Raw genomic sequence first — 18,576 nt, 5'->3', positions numbered from 1 at the left:
TCCGCGCCGCTTCCCAGGCCGGGACGGCCGCGGGAGGAGGTCCCGCTGTCAGTCAGCGGGGAAGGCCGGGCTGGGCGGCCGGAGGGGGCGGTGCCGAGGACGGGCTCGGGCCGGGAGCTGGGAGGCGGAGGCGGAGGGGCGGGGGCGGGGGCGGGGGCGGGGGCGGCTCCGGGCCTTATAAGCGGCGGGGGCAGGGCGGCAGGGAGGCAAGTGTCAGGCCGATGTGTCGCCCGCGAGGGGCCGGGGTCGGGGCCGCCGGGGCCATGCGCGTGGGCTGGGCAGGGGGCCAGCGGGGCGCAGAGCGGAGCCGCCTCGGAGCCTGAGCCGCCCGGGGCCGGGGCCGGGGAGCCGCGCGGGGCCGGCCGGCCGGGGGGAGGGGAGCGATGCGGCGCCGGCGGGCGGCAGTGGCCGCGGGTTTCTGCGCCTCCTTCCTGCTGGGCTCCGTCCTTAACGTGCTCTTCGCTCCGGGCTCGGAGCCTCCGAGGCCAGGCCAGTCCCCTGAGCCTTCGCCGGCCCCGGGCCCGGGCCGTCGCGGGGGCCGCGGGGAGCTGGCCCGGCAGATCCGGGCGCGCTACGAGGAGGTGCAGCGCTATTCCCGCGGGGGCCCCGGGCCCGGCGCGGGCCGGCCGGAGCGGCGGCGCCTGATGGACCTGGCTCCGGGCGGGCCCGGCCTGCAGCGCCCCCGGCCCCCTTGGGCCCGGCCCCTGCCCGACGGCGCCCCAGGCTGGCCCCCGGCTCCTGGCCCAGGCTCCCCCGGCCCGGGCCCGCGCCTGGGCTGCGCCGCGCTTCGCAATGTGTCCGGCGCGCAGTACGTGGGCTCAGGCTACACCAAGGCCGTGTACCGGGTCCGCCTGCCCGGTGGCGCCGCGGTGGCGCTCAAGGCGGTGGACTTCAGCGGCCACGATCTGGGCAGCTGCGTGCGCGAGTTCGGGGTACGGAGGGGCTGCTATCGGCTGGCGGCCCACAAGCTGCTTAAGGAGATGGTGCTGCTGGAGCGGCTGCGGCACCCCAACGTGCTGCAGGTACGAGGGTGGGGACGCGGGAGTGACGGTGTTGGCTGGGAGTGCCCAAGACCTTGTCAGCCTGGCTGGAAGATAAACCCTTGATCTGGAGTGCCAGTGACTGCGCCCAGGCTAAGCTAGACGCAGAAGCCGGACCATGGCGCTTCCCACTGCACCACCCTGCTTCTCGCTTCTGGGTGGGCGTCCCTTTACCGAAGAACTCCTGGGCTTCTCCGCTTCCACACATCTCTTAAAGACAGACCAGGACAGAGGCTCCCAAAACTCAGGGGTGGGGCAGTCCATTAGGGCTTAGGACTGTACTTTGGGCTGGAGTTAGGAGGTTGAACACCAGGGATATTACCCCAAGCCAAAATGACCCTAAGCCAAGACACTTGAGTCAGAATTACAACTGTGTGATAAAGTCCCCCTTCTTGATGGAACTTCTCTCAACTTCCAGTGATTTGTCTGGTTTTGAAAATGAAACGGGACAGCAACGGGGTTGGGAAGGGCTGGAAAGAGACCAAGTGTCAGCCTTGATTCCCATAGAATTTCCCCACCCACCCACCCCCAGCGCCACCCCAGAAGACACTGGAAGGGGGCTGGGGGAGCAGGCTAGAAAAAGGGAACACAGCCCTTCCCAGAAGTGAACCAAGGGTTCCCCAGACCTTAAAAGTGGGTCCTTGAGCCCCTGGAGAAGCCTCAAGGTCTCAGCTCAGTGGACAGACTGGCGGCCTGAGGATCTAAATGTCACACTGTCTGAGTGTATATAGATAGCCAAGAGGCTGGAAGGTTGAGAAGGCCAAATGCCCAGGTTCCTACTCAATGGGACTCTGCCTCGCCCGTTCGCTGGAGACACAGAGGAGAGCTGAAACCCCCACCTTGTCCCCTCAAGCTAGACTTAGAGTGGGCCTCTCACAGTCCCAGCACTGCCCTTATACTACGTCCTCTCTTTCAGGTCTCCCTCCATCCTAAGATTAGACAGACTATTCCCTTTGCACATATCTGAGCAAACTGAGAGGGGAATCCCTGACCGCTGTTGGCCCGGTGAACAGGGGTGTGTGCAGCCTCCCCAGCGGATGAATCTTGCACACACCTTCCACCTCCCAGCCCACTCAAACTAACCTTTCTGCACCCGGCAGAAATGACCGGAAACCCAGGAGTCCCTCTTTCCTTTCCTCAGGAGTGAGATGGCGCCCCAGCCCTGGAGGGAGATGGGTGGGCATCGAAGAGTAGGAGAGATTGGCCGAAAAGCTGTTTATACTCCTGTTGGCTCCCAGTCTCGCCCTCCTCCATTGTATTCCCCTACCCTGGTCAGACAGTTGTGACCAGGCCCTGGGCCCCAAGCTGGTCTCGGGAGCTCGGGCAGAACCAACAGTTGCGTGTGGTGAAGCCCGGCTGCACAGCTCACACTGTGTCTGCAGCTTCAGGGAGTGAGCCCCTGGTTACGTGGCCATTCTGACTGGGAGGATCTTGTACTCTTTGCTTCCCAGGGACTCTTGGGAACTTTTTGGAAACTCTAGGGTGTCAGCCAGATCCTGAGGGAGTGGAGAGATCTTGAGTGACTTAGCAGGACATAAAGTCTTAGTTACTTGACTGAAGACCGCTCTGCCTTCAGACGAGTTTGATGTTTGATGTGCTTTCCTATCTTTTAAGAAACGTCTCCCTCACTCTTCCTGCCAGCCCAAACTTCCTAACAAGCATTCAGCTAACGCCCCACGCATATATCACAGGACAGTCCTCCTCTGAAATGTCAGGCCCCCAGCCCAATTCTGAAGGCACCAAAGAACAAATTACAACACAATAGTTTTCACCCTTCCCTCACCAAACCAAGACCAGGGTTGTCTGGGGTTGGCTGTGTGACTCCTTATTGTAGAGTCCCAGACTCTACAATAAGAGTGAGTGGCCCCAGGGCACAGGGTTGCTAAGGGAGAGAGGGTCACAGGTCCTTTCTACCCAGGAAAAGTGAAAAGTGGGGGGCCCTTTAGTGTGAGTTTAGGGACTGCTTTGAGGGTGGCTCTCCCCCATTCATCTTCTGACCGCCAGCTGTCTTTGCTGGCAGGGAAGCCTACAGTGGGGTCTTCCTGGCCAGGAGGCTTCAGGGCAGGTGTACAGGGAACTAGAAATAATGCTGCTTTAATACCTCTGAGTCATTTAAAATTTCAAAACCATTTGACTGTTTGCTGAACTGGGGAGGAGTCAGAGAACATTTCTAGAGTTCCTAGTGGTGCAGGCCCACCACCCTTCCTCTCTGAGCAGCGCAGAGTTGGTGCTGTGGATTCTAATAGAAAATGCCCAGGCTAGCAGGCCCCACTCTGCACCTCCCAGGGCTTTCTCTGGTCATGGGGATTGCCTGGGCGAGATCTTTCCATCCATCTTCTTCGACCCCTCCCCATCCCGCCCCTGACACACGCACACACACTCCCTCACGTGACTGACTCCTCTATAGCCCAGGGCCAAAGGGCACAAGGGTCTTCCCTCCCCTCAATCTCTCCCCACCTCTCCCGTGTCATCCTGGGGCCCCCAGGCCTGCCTGGGCCCAGATTCTGGCCCTGCTAAAGTATATTTCTTCTCCCAACCGAACAAAAGATGTGACTGAAATGCTCAGCCTCACGCTTCCTGGGGGGGTTAATGGTGTCTTTTTATTTTTTCCTGAGGGGTGTTGATTAATACCTCGTTAACAGCGCATTTAACGACCTCCGGGTGTTTAATAACCTTCAGAAGTTTCCCACAAAGGCTCAGACTCTGGGCAAGAAAATGAGAACCAGGCCCCAGGGCTGTTCCCCTTACCTTCCCCCCACCCCACCAGGATCTGGGGCCTCCCTGGACTGATGGGAAGGGGGTGGAGAGAGAAGAGGGTGCCTGGAGCTGCCCTGGCCCCCCAAGTCACAGCCCGAGAGTGAGGCCTTCCCCCATGCCAGCAGGATGACGGAGAGCTGAGGGGGCACTCCTGGGGCGGAAAGAGGACATGTGAGGACCTAGAGTGGCTCTGGGGAGGGTGTGAACGATGGTATGAGGGTGACAGTGCACAGGGATATCCAGGCCATGGGCTCAGCATCCCCACCCCTCCACTGCATAGTTCTCCTCTCCCCCAGTCGGGCCTGGACAACTCGGCCTTCGTGTTTCTACCCCACAGGGTGCTGGTGGTTTTGAGCACCATACGAGTCTCTAGCTGCTGTGGAGTATGCTGGAAGAGCCAGGGAGAGGCCTGAGGATGCTGTTTAGGTGGTAGTGACAGTCAGACTATGCTCCCCAGAAGTCCCTGGGCAGTGCAGAGCTTCTCCCCACGTGATATCGAGTGGGCAGTTCCCTGTGAGGGTAACCCCAAAAGAACTGATCTTCCAGGAGGAATCATCACTCACTACCAACCCCACTGATACACATCACTCATATGCAAAACACACCCCGGCATGTGCCCTTAGGTACCTTGTTCTTATCACCACTTGTTACCAATCTGAGGGAACTTGCTTTTCCTCCCTCAAGACCCACACAGAGAAAACTGAAGCTGCCAGAAGGTAGAAATGGTGAGGGATACAGATTGGAGGAGGGGAGGAGGGATAATGCCCAACCGTATGCTGGCTTGTGTTTTAGCAAACAGCATCCTTAGAAAAAACAGATTGTGGCCGGGCACAGTGGCTCACGCCTGTAATCCCAGCACTTTGGAAGGCCAAGGCAGGCAGATCACTTGAGGTCAGGAGTTTGAGACCAACCTGGCCAACATAGTGAAACCCTGTCTCTACTAAAAATACAAAAATTAGCTGGGCATAGTGGCAAGTGCCTGTAATCCCAGCTACTCGGGAGGCTGAGGCAAGAGAATTGATTGAACCCAGGAAGTGGAGCAGAGCTGAGATCATGCCACTGCACTCCAGCCTGGGCAACAGAGCGAGGCTCTCTCAAAAAACAAAAACAAAAAAAGACAGAAAGAAAGAAAAACAAGTTGTAGAATCCGAGTGGCACAAATTCACATCTTAGCTCCTGCACTGATGGGCTGTGCCACCTTATGCAAGCAACTTAACCTCTCTGAGTCAGCCTCCTCACCTGAAGTTGGAGATAATAATAGTACCTACCGTGCCCATTATAAGAATTGAGTTATGCACATAGAGCAATTTAGCAGGGTGCCTGGCACGTGGTTAACTCCCAGTGGCCAGACCTGCCCATTTACCTGAGTCGGAAGGGGTGAGGGGCTGGCTTGATGAGTAGGAAGTCTGACTACAGGAAAGAGAGGGCATGCTTCCCAGGCAACGCTGCATTCTCTTCTGGCCTGAGCTGAAGCAAAGGCCTAGGGATGGTGGGGGGAGAGAGAGGGGGAACCTGACAGTCCAGCCCTTCCCTGTCCCCACCCCCACCCTGTGACCTAATGACCTGCCCTCGGCTTTCCCCAGCTCTATGGCTACTGCTACCAGGACAGCGAGGACATCCCAGACACCCTGACCACCATCACGGAGCTGGGCGCCCCTGTAGAAATGATCCAGCTGCTGCAAACTTCCTGGGAGGATCGATTCCGAGTGAGCTTAGAGGAGGGCTCGGGCCCTGGGCTCCTTGCTAGGATGGTTCTCCCTTAGAAGGCCAGCCCTCCAGAGCAGCCCCCACTCCTCCTCCACCCAGGGAGAGGGAGGGGAAGAAGGCGCACAGGCTGACTCAGCCACCGGCCAAAGCGTTCAAAAAAGAAGGAAGGCATAGAGGATCCCGACCTTCTGTGCTCTTGCCCTCCTCACCCTTCCTTGTGCCCGTGTACACACCAGCTTGTGGGGGCTGGCACCTTAAAGAGGGGAGCACTCACACACTCACACTCAGCCTGACCGTGGGAGGGCCAGTGTCCTAGAACGAGGAAAGACCTTAATACCATGTTGACCCTCCCGCTACTTCCATACACTAAACTAAAATTACATTCAGGATGCAACTTCAGGAAAGAGATGCATTACCCCCAGACCCTCGCTGCTGCCGTTTCCCACCCACTCCATATCATTTGCAGGGTCAGGCCAGCTGAGAGTTAATAGGAACTCACTGGCCTCCTCTCTAAGGCTGCTGACCTTGGCCTTTGTGGAGCACTGGGACCTACAGAAGAGAAGTGCCAACCCCCACAAGCAAAGTTCAGATTCCACAAGGAGGGCGCCCTCGAGTCCCACAGACCCCCATCCAGGAGAGAGGCAGTGAGCAGTCTTTTCTTCTGCCCCTCAGATCTGCCTGAGCCTGGGCCGCCTCCTCCACCACCTGGCCCACTCCCCACTGGGCTCCGTCACTCTGCTGGACTTCCGCCCGCGGCAGTTTGTGCTGGTGGATGGGGAGCTCAAGGTGACGGACCTGGATGACGCACGTGTGGAGGAGACGCCGTGTGCAGGCAGTGCTGACTGCATACTCGAATTTCCGGCCAGGAACTTCACCCTGCCCTGCTCAGCCCACGGCTGGTGCGAGGGCATGAACGAGAAGCGGAACCTCTATAATGCCTACAGGTGACCTCCACCCCCGATTCAGGAACTCCATCGAAGGAGAATGGGCCAGGAGGGCATGGCAGGAAGAGAGGCAACGTGGAGGCCAGCTGGGCAGGGAGACTCAGCCTTGACCAGAGTGAGGGAAGGCTTCTACCCTGTCCAGAAGGGAATGTTCAGGCTTCTGATGGGGAGGCTAAAAATAGCTCCAAGGAGAATCTGTGTTAGGGGGTGGCAGCTGGAAGCTTCTTAAAATAGTGTTGGACTCGGAGCCTAGGGCTGCTGGAACTGGCACTTTTCCCTTCCCACCCAGGCCCTTGTGCTCTGGGAAATTCCTCACTGGGCCCCAGCCATGGGGCTGCTCTGACACCGGGGGTCAGTCAGGGGATGATGTGGGGCTGGGAGGTGGGCAAGTCCTGGGAAGGGATGGGAACCAGGCCCCTGGTTTCGGTTAGTGTGAAGTTAGGTGTGGTCTTAGCATGCACCCAGCCCCCTCCCCCGAGGCTGAGTAGACTTCACAGCAGCCTGCCTGGTTGCTAAGCCTGAGGGATCTGGCTCCCTGGCCAGGTTAGCGTTTACCCCAGGTTGGAATAGAAGAAGGATGTGTCTCCAAAGGCTGGATCCCTGAGCCACTGGTTTCTCTCTGCCACAGGTTTTTCTTCACATACCTCCTGCCTCACAGTGCCCCGCCTTCACTGCGTCCTCTGCTGGACAGCATTGTCAACGCCACAGGTGAGCTCTCCAGGGCCCATCTGCTTCCAGGCACCTTCCCCCTGCACACCCCCCCAGCAAAAGTGGGGAGAAAAATAACCCAGGGCAGCAGGGGGTCCAGAAACCATCACTTCCTAAGGTGGCATTCTGCTGCAACCTCCCCACTCCCCAACCTTCTGTTCACTGGGGCACAGGCTCTGGAGGCAGAGCCAGGAGCAGCTGGCTGCTGACTTCAGGGAGGAGTGGGAGCCCCAGGCCTCCTGTCTTAGCCACACTGCACTCTGCAGGAGAGCTCGCCTGGGGGGTGGACGAGACCCTGGCCCAGCTGGAGAAGGTGCTGCACCTGTATCGGAGCGGGCAGTATCTGCAGAACTCCACGGCAAGCAGCAGTACTGGTGAGTGGCCCCAACCTGATCCACAGGGAAGCGAGAAACAGGTGGGAGGGTGAATGACCTTGCCCAATTAGGCTAAGTAGCCTATTTCTCTGTAACCCTTTCTCTGGTTACCCTTGTCTCCAAAGGCCACTCTAGGGGCTCACATAGAATCGTGGAGGGGCTGACATGGAGTAATCTGAGGTTCCATCTCTAGCTGAGCTAGAGCAACTATAATTCTGCCTTCAACCTGGGGGTGGACACTGACACCCTACTCTGGATGGCTCCAAACCCTATCATGTACTGGCTATGTGACTTTGAGCAAGTTACCCCTTGAACCTCACTTTCCTCATCTGTGAATTGGGTTCACCATTACCCACCTCACCAAATTCTTATGGGAATTAAATGTCAGGTGAAATGTGTGAAAGCAATTAGTGCAGTTCCTATGACACGGCTGGAACACAGTATATGTTTGCTTCCCTTTCCTTCCTCTAATCTCCGGGGGCTAGAAGGACACTGGATGTTAGGGGAGGCACACACGGAAACCAGCCAGGAAGCTCCAAGGGCAGGGGGAGAATTCTGGCCACTGGTTTCAGGCTGTGGTCCTTCTGCCGAAGCCCTGGGGTTTAGCTGGGGTTGGCAGGGGTTGAGGGGTGAGCAGCCTCCATATTCAAGGAGCTCTGGCTAGTCTTAGGGGTGGGGGAGCCCTGTTAGCCCTGTAAATAAAGTTTAACGAGGTGAACAATGGCTGGCTCTGTCCCTGAGGATGCCGTTTATGGGGCTGTAAATCACAGTCAGCCCTGGACTTTGGTCTAGTCCCTGGTAGAAGGAGGCAGGAGGGCGGGGTGGCCAGAGGCCCAGGGCTTCTGCATTATCAGCCCAGAGCTGGGGCTCTCCAGGCAGTGGGAAAGACAGGAGCAAACAAGAGGCCAGCAGCCGAGCAGCTCACTGGATTGAGTTTTCAGAGCTTCTGAGGCTCTCTCTGTAGAATGAGATCTCAGATTTTTCCCTCCAGCCCCGTCCCCACTCTATAGCCATGGATTTTTTGCATTTTAGTCCATTTGCATGCCTCTTAACTTCAAAAACCCCTGACTCCCTTCCATCCCAGGCCCTTCTGAGGAACTTGCCTAACTTCTCTCCCCAAGGCCAGGAGAAAATGTGAATGAAGGTTGCTCTGAACCCTTGGAGGCCACACTGGATGCTGGTTAGAAGTGCAGATTCTCAGTTCCACCCCAGATCTACAGAATCAAAATCTCCATTTGGTGGGGCATGGTGGCTCACACCTGTAATCCCAGCACTTCGGGAAGCTGAGATGGGAGGATCCCTTGAGCCCAGGATTTCAAGGCTGCAGGGAGCTATGATTGTGTCACTGCACTCTAGTCTGGGCAACAGAGTGAGACCCCATCAAAAAAAAAAAAAAAAGAATCTGCATTTTAACAAGAGTCCTTGGTGGGATTCACGTGCACATTGAAGTTTGAGAAGCCTTGGCTCTGTCTAAAATGTCCTGACCTCAGCAATTCGCCTAGACAGCTGGGACTCCATGGGTCCCTGTATATGTCTGTCCCCCTTGCATGTGCCTGCTATCTTGTACTGCCTGACCCAGCTATGTGCCCTTCGATTTGGGAGATATGTATCTCCTGAAAACCAAGTCTGTGCTTTGTCTTTTTTGATGAATCAGCCCAGTTTCAACAGTGGTAGCTGCCTTCATCTCCATGCTAGAGGGTTGGGCTGGACTTTAGCTTTGACCTAGGTGATGAGTCTTGCTGCCCTTTTCAGAAAGTGACACATCCCTGGGCATTCAAACCTGGGCATACAGAGTTCTCATTTTACTCCATCCCCAACCCACAGAGTACCAGCGCATCCCAGACAGCACCATCCCCCGGGAGGACTACCGCTGCTGGCCATCCTACCACCATGGGGGCTGCCTCCTTTCAGTGTTCAACCTGGCTGAGGCTGTGGATGTCTGTGAGAGCCATGCCCAGTGTCGGGCCTTTGTGGTCACCAACCAGACCACCTGGACAGGTGAGCCAGTGGGAGAAGCCCTTCTAAGGGAGATGGCAGGACCTCTCTGGAGGTTGATAGATAGTGATTGCCCATCGTAAGTCAGGGGGGGTGCTGAGATGATGAGAGAGAGGTATACGTGTCTTCAAGGCAGTCAAATTAGGGAGAATGGCCCTGCATCCAGGAAGAGAAACATCCAGCCCTGTTACCTCTCACCTCTGCCCCCCAGGTCGGCAGCTGGTCTTTTTCAAGACTGGATGGAGCCAAGTGGTCCCTGATCCCAACAAGACCACATATGTGAAGGCCTCAGGCTGACCTGTCTGAGGGCTCGGCTGACCAGCTGACTATCCTCAGCAGCAGGGCTTGCCTGTGGAGGGAGTGACTTGCACTGGCAGCGCTGCATGTCACCTGGGAACCCCTGCAGACAAAGCTGACATCCCAGACAGACCGATGTGACCAGGACAAACGTGCAATAATGCCAAATGTTAAAATGTGAGTTTACCAGCCTAGCTATGGGACTGCTGGCTCCTAGTCCAGGAATCTTGGGGGGATGACTGCCTCTCCAACCCTCTGGGCTGCAAGCAAGCTCAGGCTAGTCTCCCCAGTGGGGGCTGTGTCCCTCCCTGGGACAGTTCCGTGAGCAGCCCCGTCACTGTGTTCAGTAGTGTGAGAATGTAGCTAAAGCCCCTGCTGCTGCTGCTGCTGCTGCTGCTGCTGCTGCTGCTGCTGCTGCTGCTGCTGCTGCACTTGCCACGGCAGGCGGGGGGCTGCGTGGGGACAATCCATCTCTGAGTGTTCTCTCAGCTGAGGTCTGGACAGGAGACTTGGCGGGGGAAGCTCCAGGATGTGGGTGATTCTGTACCTGGGGAGGCTATCTCTGACCTCCCGACAGGGGGCAGGCACCCCCAGGCCAGCCCAGGGGTCAGGGGCCGAGGTGCACACCTCAGCATGAGCCAAGACTGGGGTCGGGGAGCAGGTGCGGTTTGAGCCAGGACCTGGGGTGGGGGTGGGGCCGGGGCCTTTCTGCCTCATTTGCTTTCAATGAAAGCCGCAAAGCAGCCAAAACCAGGCTCTCCCCCTTCCTGGAGTTTGAATATCCAGAATCTTTTGTACTTCTTGTTCATTAAATTGTTTATTTTTGTAAAAAAAATAAAATAAAATTAGTTAATAAAATGATGTTTCACAGCAAACTCTTCCCCAGCAACAGTTTCTTAGGTTGTGACTTCTTGGTCCTCAGTTATGTCCTTGGTATATGTTTGTGGGGATGCGTGTGTCACGGGAAGATGAGTGAAATCTCAGCAGCAAACCCTGAAGTCATCACAAAGTGTTTTCAGGCTCTGCTCCCACCCATGGTGCCCACCTCCCACTGGGCCCTCCACATCATGTCCCCAAAAAAGACATGGGGACTCCCTTTTCCCCCAAGGAAGTTCTCATTTTTACAGACCAGCTTCTTAAGTATGAAGCCCTAACCCAGTGGAGTAATGTCCTCATGGTGGGATGTCAGCCATGAAGGGGTCACCAGGGGTACTCGAACAACCTGCAGGTGGGTCAGCTTTACCTCTGCACAGGGTTGGACCTGGCCTGCGCCCACCACAAGGTCACGGGCACTAAGCTTTTCTGAGTCTTTCTCTGAACATGAAATATATGAACAGTCAGAAGAAAGGAGGGTCTGTGGAAAGACCAGCTTCCATTTTGTCGATGGTAGGAGGGAAGGTCTAGCCAGTCTGTATCGAAGCCCAGAGCAAAAACAAGGACCTGCGGGTTCGGGATCACACGGAGGCCGGAGAGCCCCGCCATGAATGCAGGGCTTCTGACTTGAAACCCACATCTTCTCTCCTATACACCATTCTACTTCTAGAATATTCTGGATGGACGCAAACCTTTGGAGGCTTTAAAAAGAATCACCAAACTTTAACCTGATTTCTCCTCAACAGATGTGGTTGGTGTAATTTCTCACATAACAAGATGTCCCTTTAGTTCGAGGTGATTGACAGCCGTATTAGCTCTGGAGTGCTCGTCACAGTTGTCACTCTGACCCTCAGGGTTGCAGCTTGCCACTGCCATCCCCAGCCCACACGCCCCACATCTTGCCTCTGGTGTTGGGCTTGGTGATTGTGGGTGGAGGGGAAAGGCAGAGCCTCCACAAAGCCTCACACCATGACAATGCAGCCAAATCCTGCCATACTCACCACCCTCAGACTATCCTTATCCCTTGAAGGAGGACCTCAGCTTCCATCGCCCTGGGACCTCTTTCCCTAGCTGAACTCACTCCATGCAACATGCGTAGCCCACCCCACGCGATCCAGTACTGGACTTTACACAATCCTCTATTACCCTCCAACTGTCATACGGTCTATGGGGCTCTGAGGGCCGGAGGAACCACATCCACCAAGGAGGCACAAGGCAGGACCAGAAGTGATGAGAAACTGAGGGGAGCGGACTGGGCCAGGAAGTGTGCGAGGGCTGCATAGTCCAGAGAGACCAAGGACCCAGTAATAAGCAGAGAGGCCTGCAGGACCTAGGAACCACAGGACTCTGGGGAAAAAGACCAAAGTGAACCAAGCACTGCCTTCCCGGCTTCGAGAGATTTCCAGACGAGGGGTTCACCAGCCCCTGGAGAGGGACAGAGGGAAATAATACTTCCAGAGGGCCAGGCTCTGGCCTCAGCAAGGTACAAAATTATTCCAATTTTACAGCCCTGAAAACTGAAGCCCAGGTAACAGCTGCTAAGTGTTTGAGCGAGCATTCTAATCCAGCCTCCCTCCAAGCCTGCGCTCTGGCCGGTAATACTAAGTGCTGTGTCCAATAAGGGACCCGTTGCAGCAGAAAGAGTGTGAGTTAGAGTTAGGGAAGCGCCTCCTTCCTGTGAGTGTGTAACAAACGGAAATGGAGGTCCTGCAAGTCATAACATCTTTTTAGAAAGACTCACGCACAGTGGCTGAAGGGGATGGTAGACGGCTTCTTCCTTAGTGAGTGAGCCTTGTCCCAGAACCTATTTCTGGGGGCAAAAATGGCCTGATTCAGTCCTGCAGAGTGAAGAGAAGGGCATTTACAACTGGGAATGGAGAAAGGATGGAGTGCCAGAAAGAAAGAGGAGGTAAAGGAAAGCCTAAAGCAAAATCATTCCTCTCCCGGACAACCTTTCACAAGGAGCCACCTATTTCATCCAGAAACACACACCACCTCCCCTTCCACCCACCAAGCCCACGTTCTTCCTACTCCACGGCAATGCTAGTAATACCCAGGTGCAGTGAACGGAAAAAATACATTCACCCAACTGAAGCCTTAGGTGACAGTCGCCAGAGGAGGGAAGGCAAGGGTGGGGATTGGGAAAGGATCCCCCAGTTGCGTTCCTGAATTGAGGAAGCAATGCAGGAGGGCAGTGTGACCTAGTGGTTCCCCGTGAGGCTCTGGAGCCAGCCAGAGCTGGGCAGGAGTCCCAGACGGTTCTGTTTTTTGCTCAGTGTGATCTGGTTCATGACAACCTCCCTCAGCCTCCATTTCCCCATCTGCAAATTTCAGATGAATAATCTGCTTCACAGCAGCCTTACAGAAACTGAGTAAAATCCTGCCTTAGCCAGGGTCAGCAAACAGTACATGCTTAGGAAATGCTGGCTGATGCTGTCATTGTTATTATTTATTAGCGAGCTGAGCCCTCAGTGTTATCCATGGCCTGGCCTGGAAAAACATCCAGGTCAACTGCGGGGGACCAAGGCACGAGCTGGAGTGCCCACCCCTTGGCTCTGCAGCGCCCCCTCTGCCCCGCCCCACCCTCCCGCCATAGGGAATAGGGCCTTCAACTGGGGGAGGTGGGGCCTGGCTCTCTGGGTCAGTGCCCTGGGAGTTCAGTGTGTGGTAGACAGAAGGAGGAAGAGGATTAACATGAAAGCAGAAAATGGGATTAGGAGGCCTTAGGATAATGTGCCCACCCACCCCCGATCCATGACAACAGCTTCTTGCTTGCACGCCGAGGCTTCTGGAGCCCGGAGCATCTAAGACTTGGTTGCCCCTGCTCCTGAGGGCAAAGCCAGGAAAGGAGACTTGGACTCTGAGCGTGAGACTACTCAGTTCACTAGGAAGAGGGGCGGGGCTGTAGCTGGCTGCAGGGCAGGCCTGCGTGACTTTCTGTGCACTTTCTCATTTAATCCTTACGGCAACTCTGAGAGGTGGGTGATGGCCCAGAAAGGTGAAGAGCCGGGATCCAAGCCTAGGCTGTTACCCCCAAAAGCCTGTGTTCCTTTCCCTCCACCCAGGAGCACACCTATGTATTGCCCTAAACCTACAGGAGCAATGATCCACTCACACCTGCCACCTCCCCTGCATCATCCGCAAGAGTGAGGATGTCCCAGGGACCCTGACCTTAAATGACCCCTTTGAGGTCTGTGTGAAGAACGTTTATGTTTCTCTGTTCACCTCTTCGTGAACCCCAGCCAAGGCTACCCCCTGAGGTGGACAAAGTGCCACATCATTCCCACCTACGGGAAGGAGATAGACCAAGATATTTCTAATAATTGCCTCGTAAGCTCTAGAGGATCCCTACAGCTGTGTTTGGGGGAAGTTCCTTCTCCCACTCTCATTCCAGCCAAGGGCCCTGTCAGCCTCCTTTTTTCAGCATTTTAATGGCTTGTTGTCCTGGTCCATCCTACCCAGCCCTAGGCCCTCTGGCCTCATTCCAGCTCCAGAAAGCCTCTCCCAGGATTCAGCAAAAAGAATTTCTCCCTCTATCATTCAAGGTCCCAATAGGAAACAGCACGGTGTGCATAAGACACATTTACAAATGCGTATGTCCAGGGGAACCCCAAAGGATAGCTATGACCTGAGCCAGTGGCAGCCAAGTTATTTCCATCTCTATCCCCCACCAAAGGAAGGGAGTGAGAGCTATTACCAGAACTCAGAACCTGGAAGAAGAACCCAGGAGTCATGTAGATTTGGCACTTGAAGAAGTGAGCAAAGGACCCCACCATACAGGGTGACCTCACAAGGTGGGACATACACTCTCACCACACATTCCCTCCTCACTCCTTCAGTCTCCTGCTGAGCTCCCCATTGGCCAAACCGAACTTGAAGGCAGAGGGCTAAGGAACTCAATGTGGTCACCTAAAAGCTGGTCAGTAGCACCCCACCTCACCTCACATCTTTGGGATTTTGTTTGGCTTGAGGGGAAGGCAAGAGAAGACTCTTGTTCCCAGTTCCATCCTTAGATATTCAGCAATTTGTTGTTGTTTGAATGAAGTCACACTTTGGGCCCAATTCTTCAGCAAGTCCCTCACAGCACGCATTCTCAACAGAGCCACCATCATTCCCAAGGAGACAACACTTGGTTCTTGGGAGATGAAAAATCTTAGATATTACAATGACTTATGGCCCTGCAAAGGGCCACAGGACATAAACAGAAATGCAATATTCCATGTTATTAAAACTTCATGGAAGGTGGTGGCAACTGGGGGAAAAGTAGGTTAAAAAAAGTACTTGGTGGGGGTGGGGGAATAATAATGGAAAACAGGTTGAGAAGCACTGGATTATATTGACCCAAAATCTTTCCTTGGGCTGTCGCTGACAGCTTTAAATCTCTTGTCCTCAAAGGTGCAGCTTATACTATTATTTTCTAAACTGGTATATATTATGTATTCACTATTATTTTCTAAACTGATATATATGATGTATTTACTTGTATTCTCTTTACACATCTCATAAAAACAAAGTGCAGGCTGGGTGCGGTGGCTCATGCCTGTAGTCTCAGCACTTTGGGAGGCCGAGGCGGGCAAATCACTTGAGTTCAGGAGTTTGAGGCCAGCCTGGCCAACATGATGAAACCCCATGTCTACTAAAAATACAAAATTAACTGGCATGGTGGCAGGCACCTCGGGAGGCTGAGGCAGGAGAATCACTTGAACTCTGGAGGCAGAGGTTGCAGTGAGATCTTGCCATTGCACTCCAGCCTCACCAAAAAGAGCAAAACTCAGTCTCAAAAAAAAAAGTGCAATTCGAATGCTTTACTCAACCTGACCTTGCCCATGGGGAACATCTTCAGCCATTCTTGAGCCCCCTGTATCTTCCTGCATCTCACAGCCTTTTGCTGGTATTTTCCTACTTGGAAGAGCTCAAGGTCATTGGCAAGCCAGAAGATTTCAATGTACACTCATTCTTCTCTCAACTGATCAAGCCACAAAATAGTTCTTGGACACTAGTCACTCTAATGAATCCAGAAATATCAGCTATGCTCTGCCTTTCAGGAGCCCACTAAGTCACTGGAGATGTCACAATTCAAGGTGATATGTGATCAATGACTGTATAGCGATGGGGATGATTTCCACATGTGACTTGTGAAAGTAAAGGGCTTGATAGTCACATCTCAAATCACTAAGGGCCGGTTAACCTGGTCCCCCTAAGAGCATCGATTCCCCAGCAGGAGCCCCACAGTTCACATTTTTCCATCCAGATAAAGCCTTGTTTATCCTTACTCTTTATTTCTTATCTCTAAGCCAGTTCCCTATTTGTCGCCGACATTCTCCCCATTCCCATGGTGACTCAACTCCTTTAACACGCTTTGGTGTGGCGCCTCTCAGAGGATGCTTGAAAGTGTAAGGAGATTGTGTCTCCTGTTTCCCCCTTATCCGCACACTTATTTGACCCTTCAAAAACTCTAGTAGATTAGGGAAGCATGATTTTGCCTTACCAGAGACAGGCTGCCTTTCCACAGGAGGTGGAGCTTTCTCAAGCGCCCCGTAATCCTGCCCTTAGAGGTTCTGTCAGCTTGCCTGGCATCGAAACTAAACTCTCGCACCATTTCCCAGAGAACCCTCTGGTGCCTTCAGTTCTTCAGCACGAGGGTTAGTCTCAAGAAAAGGCTCTCATTTTGTCCTATGCTTCCATGATGTCAATCTTCTTATTTATTGGCAGCAGCCTGGGCTAGGGGGTGGCAGGGGGTGCAGAGAGGGGATACAAAACAAAATATACAGCGTGCTTTATTTTCCATTGCTTGGAGATTTCAGGCACTGTAATTCATCTGAACTTGTGCAGAAGATAATAGTGTGGTTATCTGTATCACATTTCATTTTATGACATATCACCTTGTTTACACCACTCTTTGGGTTGTATATGGGATATAGATTACCTTTAAACGCTCTGGTTTTGTTTAGTCCTTTTATTCTGCCATCAATAAAAAGTTTTAAAGGCAACCATTGTTCTAAGAAATGACTATTGTACTTAGGGCACAAAGATACTTTAATTGAGAAAGACAGATTATCTTGTACCTTGGCCTCCCGTATCTTATTGAAGCAGGCTTTGATGCTGTGCGGAGTCTTCTGACTCCATCGTTGAGCTATGCAGCATTCTGCAGTTATTAAGAGCAAATGAGTTTCTTCTTTAAACACAGACCTCTGCTTAGCACATTTAGTACTATTTGACTTGGGTCTCAAGATAGTGCTATTCCCGGAATGGACTTCGCATGCCGAATTTTTTTAGAAATTACCCACAATCCTATCACATATGCTGAAGTGACCTTTTTTTTCCTATAGGCTCTCCAACAATGTGCTGAGATGAAGAGATTTCTACAGGGCACTTTCGGGTTAGGAACTTACAGGTTAACTCTTTAATGCTCAAGTCTTTATGTAATCCATTCAAGCTGCTTCTGAAAATATATTCTTAGCAAATAATTCAAAATACGAAAAGATTCAAATGCACACAGATGCTCCTTGCAACATTATTTAGAATAACAAAAATGAGAATTGTTTGGCAATATGAGAAAATGTATAAATTATAGTGTTAAATGAAAAAGCAGTATGCAAACCAATGTATTCCACTATGTAAAAATAAATTTTTTTTATTTATATATAAGTGCACGGTGGCTCACACCTATAATCCCAGCACTTTGGGTGGCTGAGGCTTGCGGATCACTTGAGGCCAGGCGTTTGCGACTAGCCTGGCCAACATGGTGAAACCCTGTTTCTATGAAAAATACAAAAAAAAATCTAGCTGGGAATGGTGGCATGCACCTGTAATTCTAGCTAGGAGGCTGAGGCATGAGAATCACTTGAACCAGGGAAGCAGAGGTTACAATGATCTGAGATGTGCCACTGCACTCCAGCCTGGGTGACAGAGTGAGACTCTGTCTCAAAGAAAAAAAAAAGAGACTCCCTCATCTCAAAAAAAAAAAAAATGTGGAAAAGACTGGAAGGAAATACACAAAAATCCATAATTTTGCAAGGATGACAAAGGTATTTTTCTTTATTGTCCAATTTTTATACATGCTGTGTGTTTTTTTGTTTTTTTGGTATTTTTGAGATGGAGTTTCATTCTTGTTGCTCAGGATGCAGTGCAATGGCACAATCACGGCTCACTGCAACCTCTGCCTCCAGGTTCAAGGGATTCTCCTGCCTCAGCCTCCCAAATAGCTGGGATTATAGGCATGTGCCACCATGCCCTGCTAATGTTGTATTTTTAGTAGAGATGGGGTTTCACCATATTAGTCAAGGTGGTCATGAACTCCTGACCTCAGGTGATCCACCCGCCTCGGCCTCCCAAAGTGCTGGGATTATAAGCACGAGCCACCGTGCCTGGCTGTGTCATGATTTTGTCTGGTTAATACAAATGGTTTTATTTAGATCGTGTTTCAACGTCTTAAAAAAGTAGTTCGATCTTTTTACCTAAAATGGGACCAAAATCTCCCGTTTTGTTATATAACCTTTACTTATCCTGGACTGTTGGAAAGTCAGCCCCACTAATTCTTTGATGCCTAACAAGTGTTTGATGGCCTAATACAGGAGTTGAAATCACAAATGACTATAGAGCCAGCACGGAAGGGATCAGTGATGCCTAAGGCCGCCTGGAGAACTTAGGCATGACTTGCATAGGTATTTCAAGAAAGCTGGAATGTTTTGTGACTCTCCTGATTTGTACACTTTGGTTACTTGTTCAAATTCAAAATTAAAATGAAATAAAAAGACATTTGCAGACCAAACAGAACATGTCTACAAGCTGGATTCAACTGGCTGGCAGCAATTTTATGACCTCTGGCACGAGACCCATTTCTGAAGTTATAACCAGCTGCCTGATTTCTTAACACTCAGA

The 18,576-nt window shown here is 52.9% G+C and overlaps 1 protein-coding gene across 1 annotated transcript; it reads left to right on the top strand.

Annotated features, from left to right (window-relative positions):
* The first annotated feature begins 203 nt into the window (after positions 1–203).
* PKDCC (protein kinase domain containing, cytoplasmic) lies at positions 204–10,697 on the top strand. Its single transcript, XM_045369441.2, has 7 exons — positions 204–1,022; positions 5,381–5,503; positions 6,177–6,448; positions 7,077–7,156; positions 7,423–7,530; positions 9,355–9,528; positions 9,737–10,697. The coding sequence occupies exons 1-7, from the start codon at positions 384–386 to the stop codon at positions 9,820–9,822; spliced, it is 1,482 nt and encodes a 493-aa protein (XP_045225376.2). The 5' UTR covers positions 204–383; the 3' UTR covers positions 9,823–10,697.
* Positions 10,698–18,576: the final 7,879 nt, after the last annotated feature.

This window comes from Macaca fascicularis, chromosome 13 (assembly GCF_037993035.2).
Source record: "Macaca fascicularis isolate 582-1 chromosome 13, T2T-MFA8v1.1".
In the NCBI taxonomy this organism is placed as follows: domain Eukaryota; kingdom Metazoa; phylum Chordata; class Mammalia; order Primates; family Cercopithecidae; genus Macaca; species Macaca fascicularis.
This window is presented reverse-complemented; position numbering and strand designations above follow the sequence as displayed.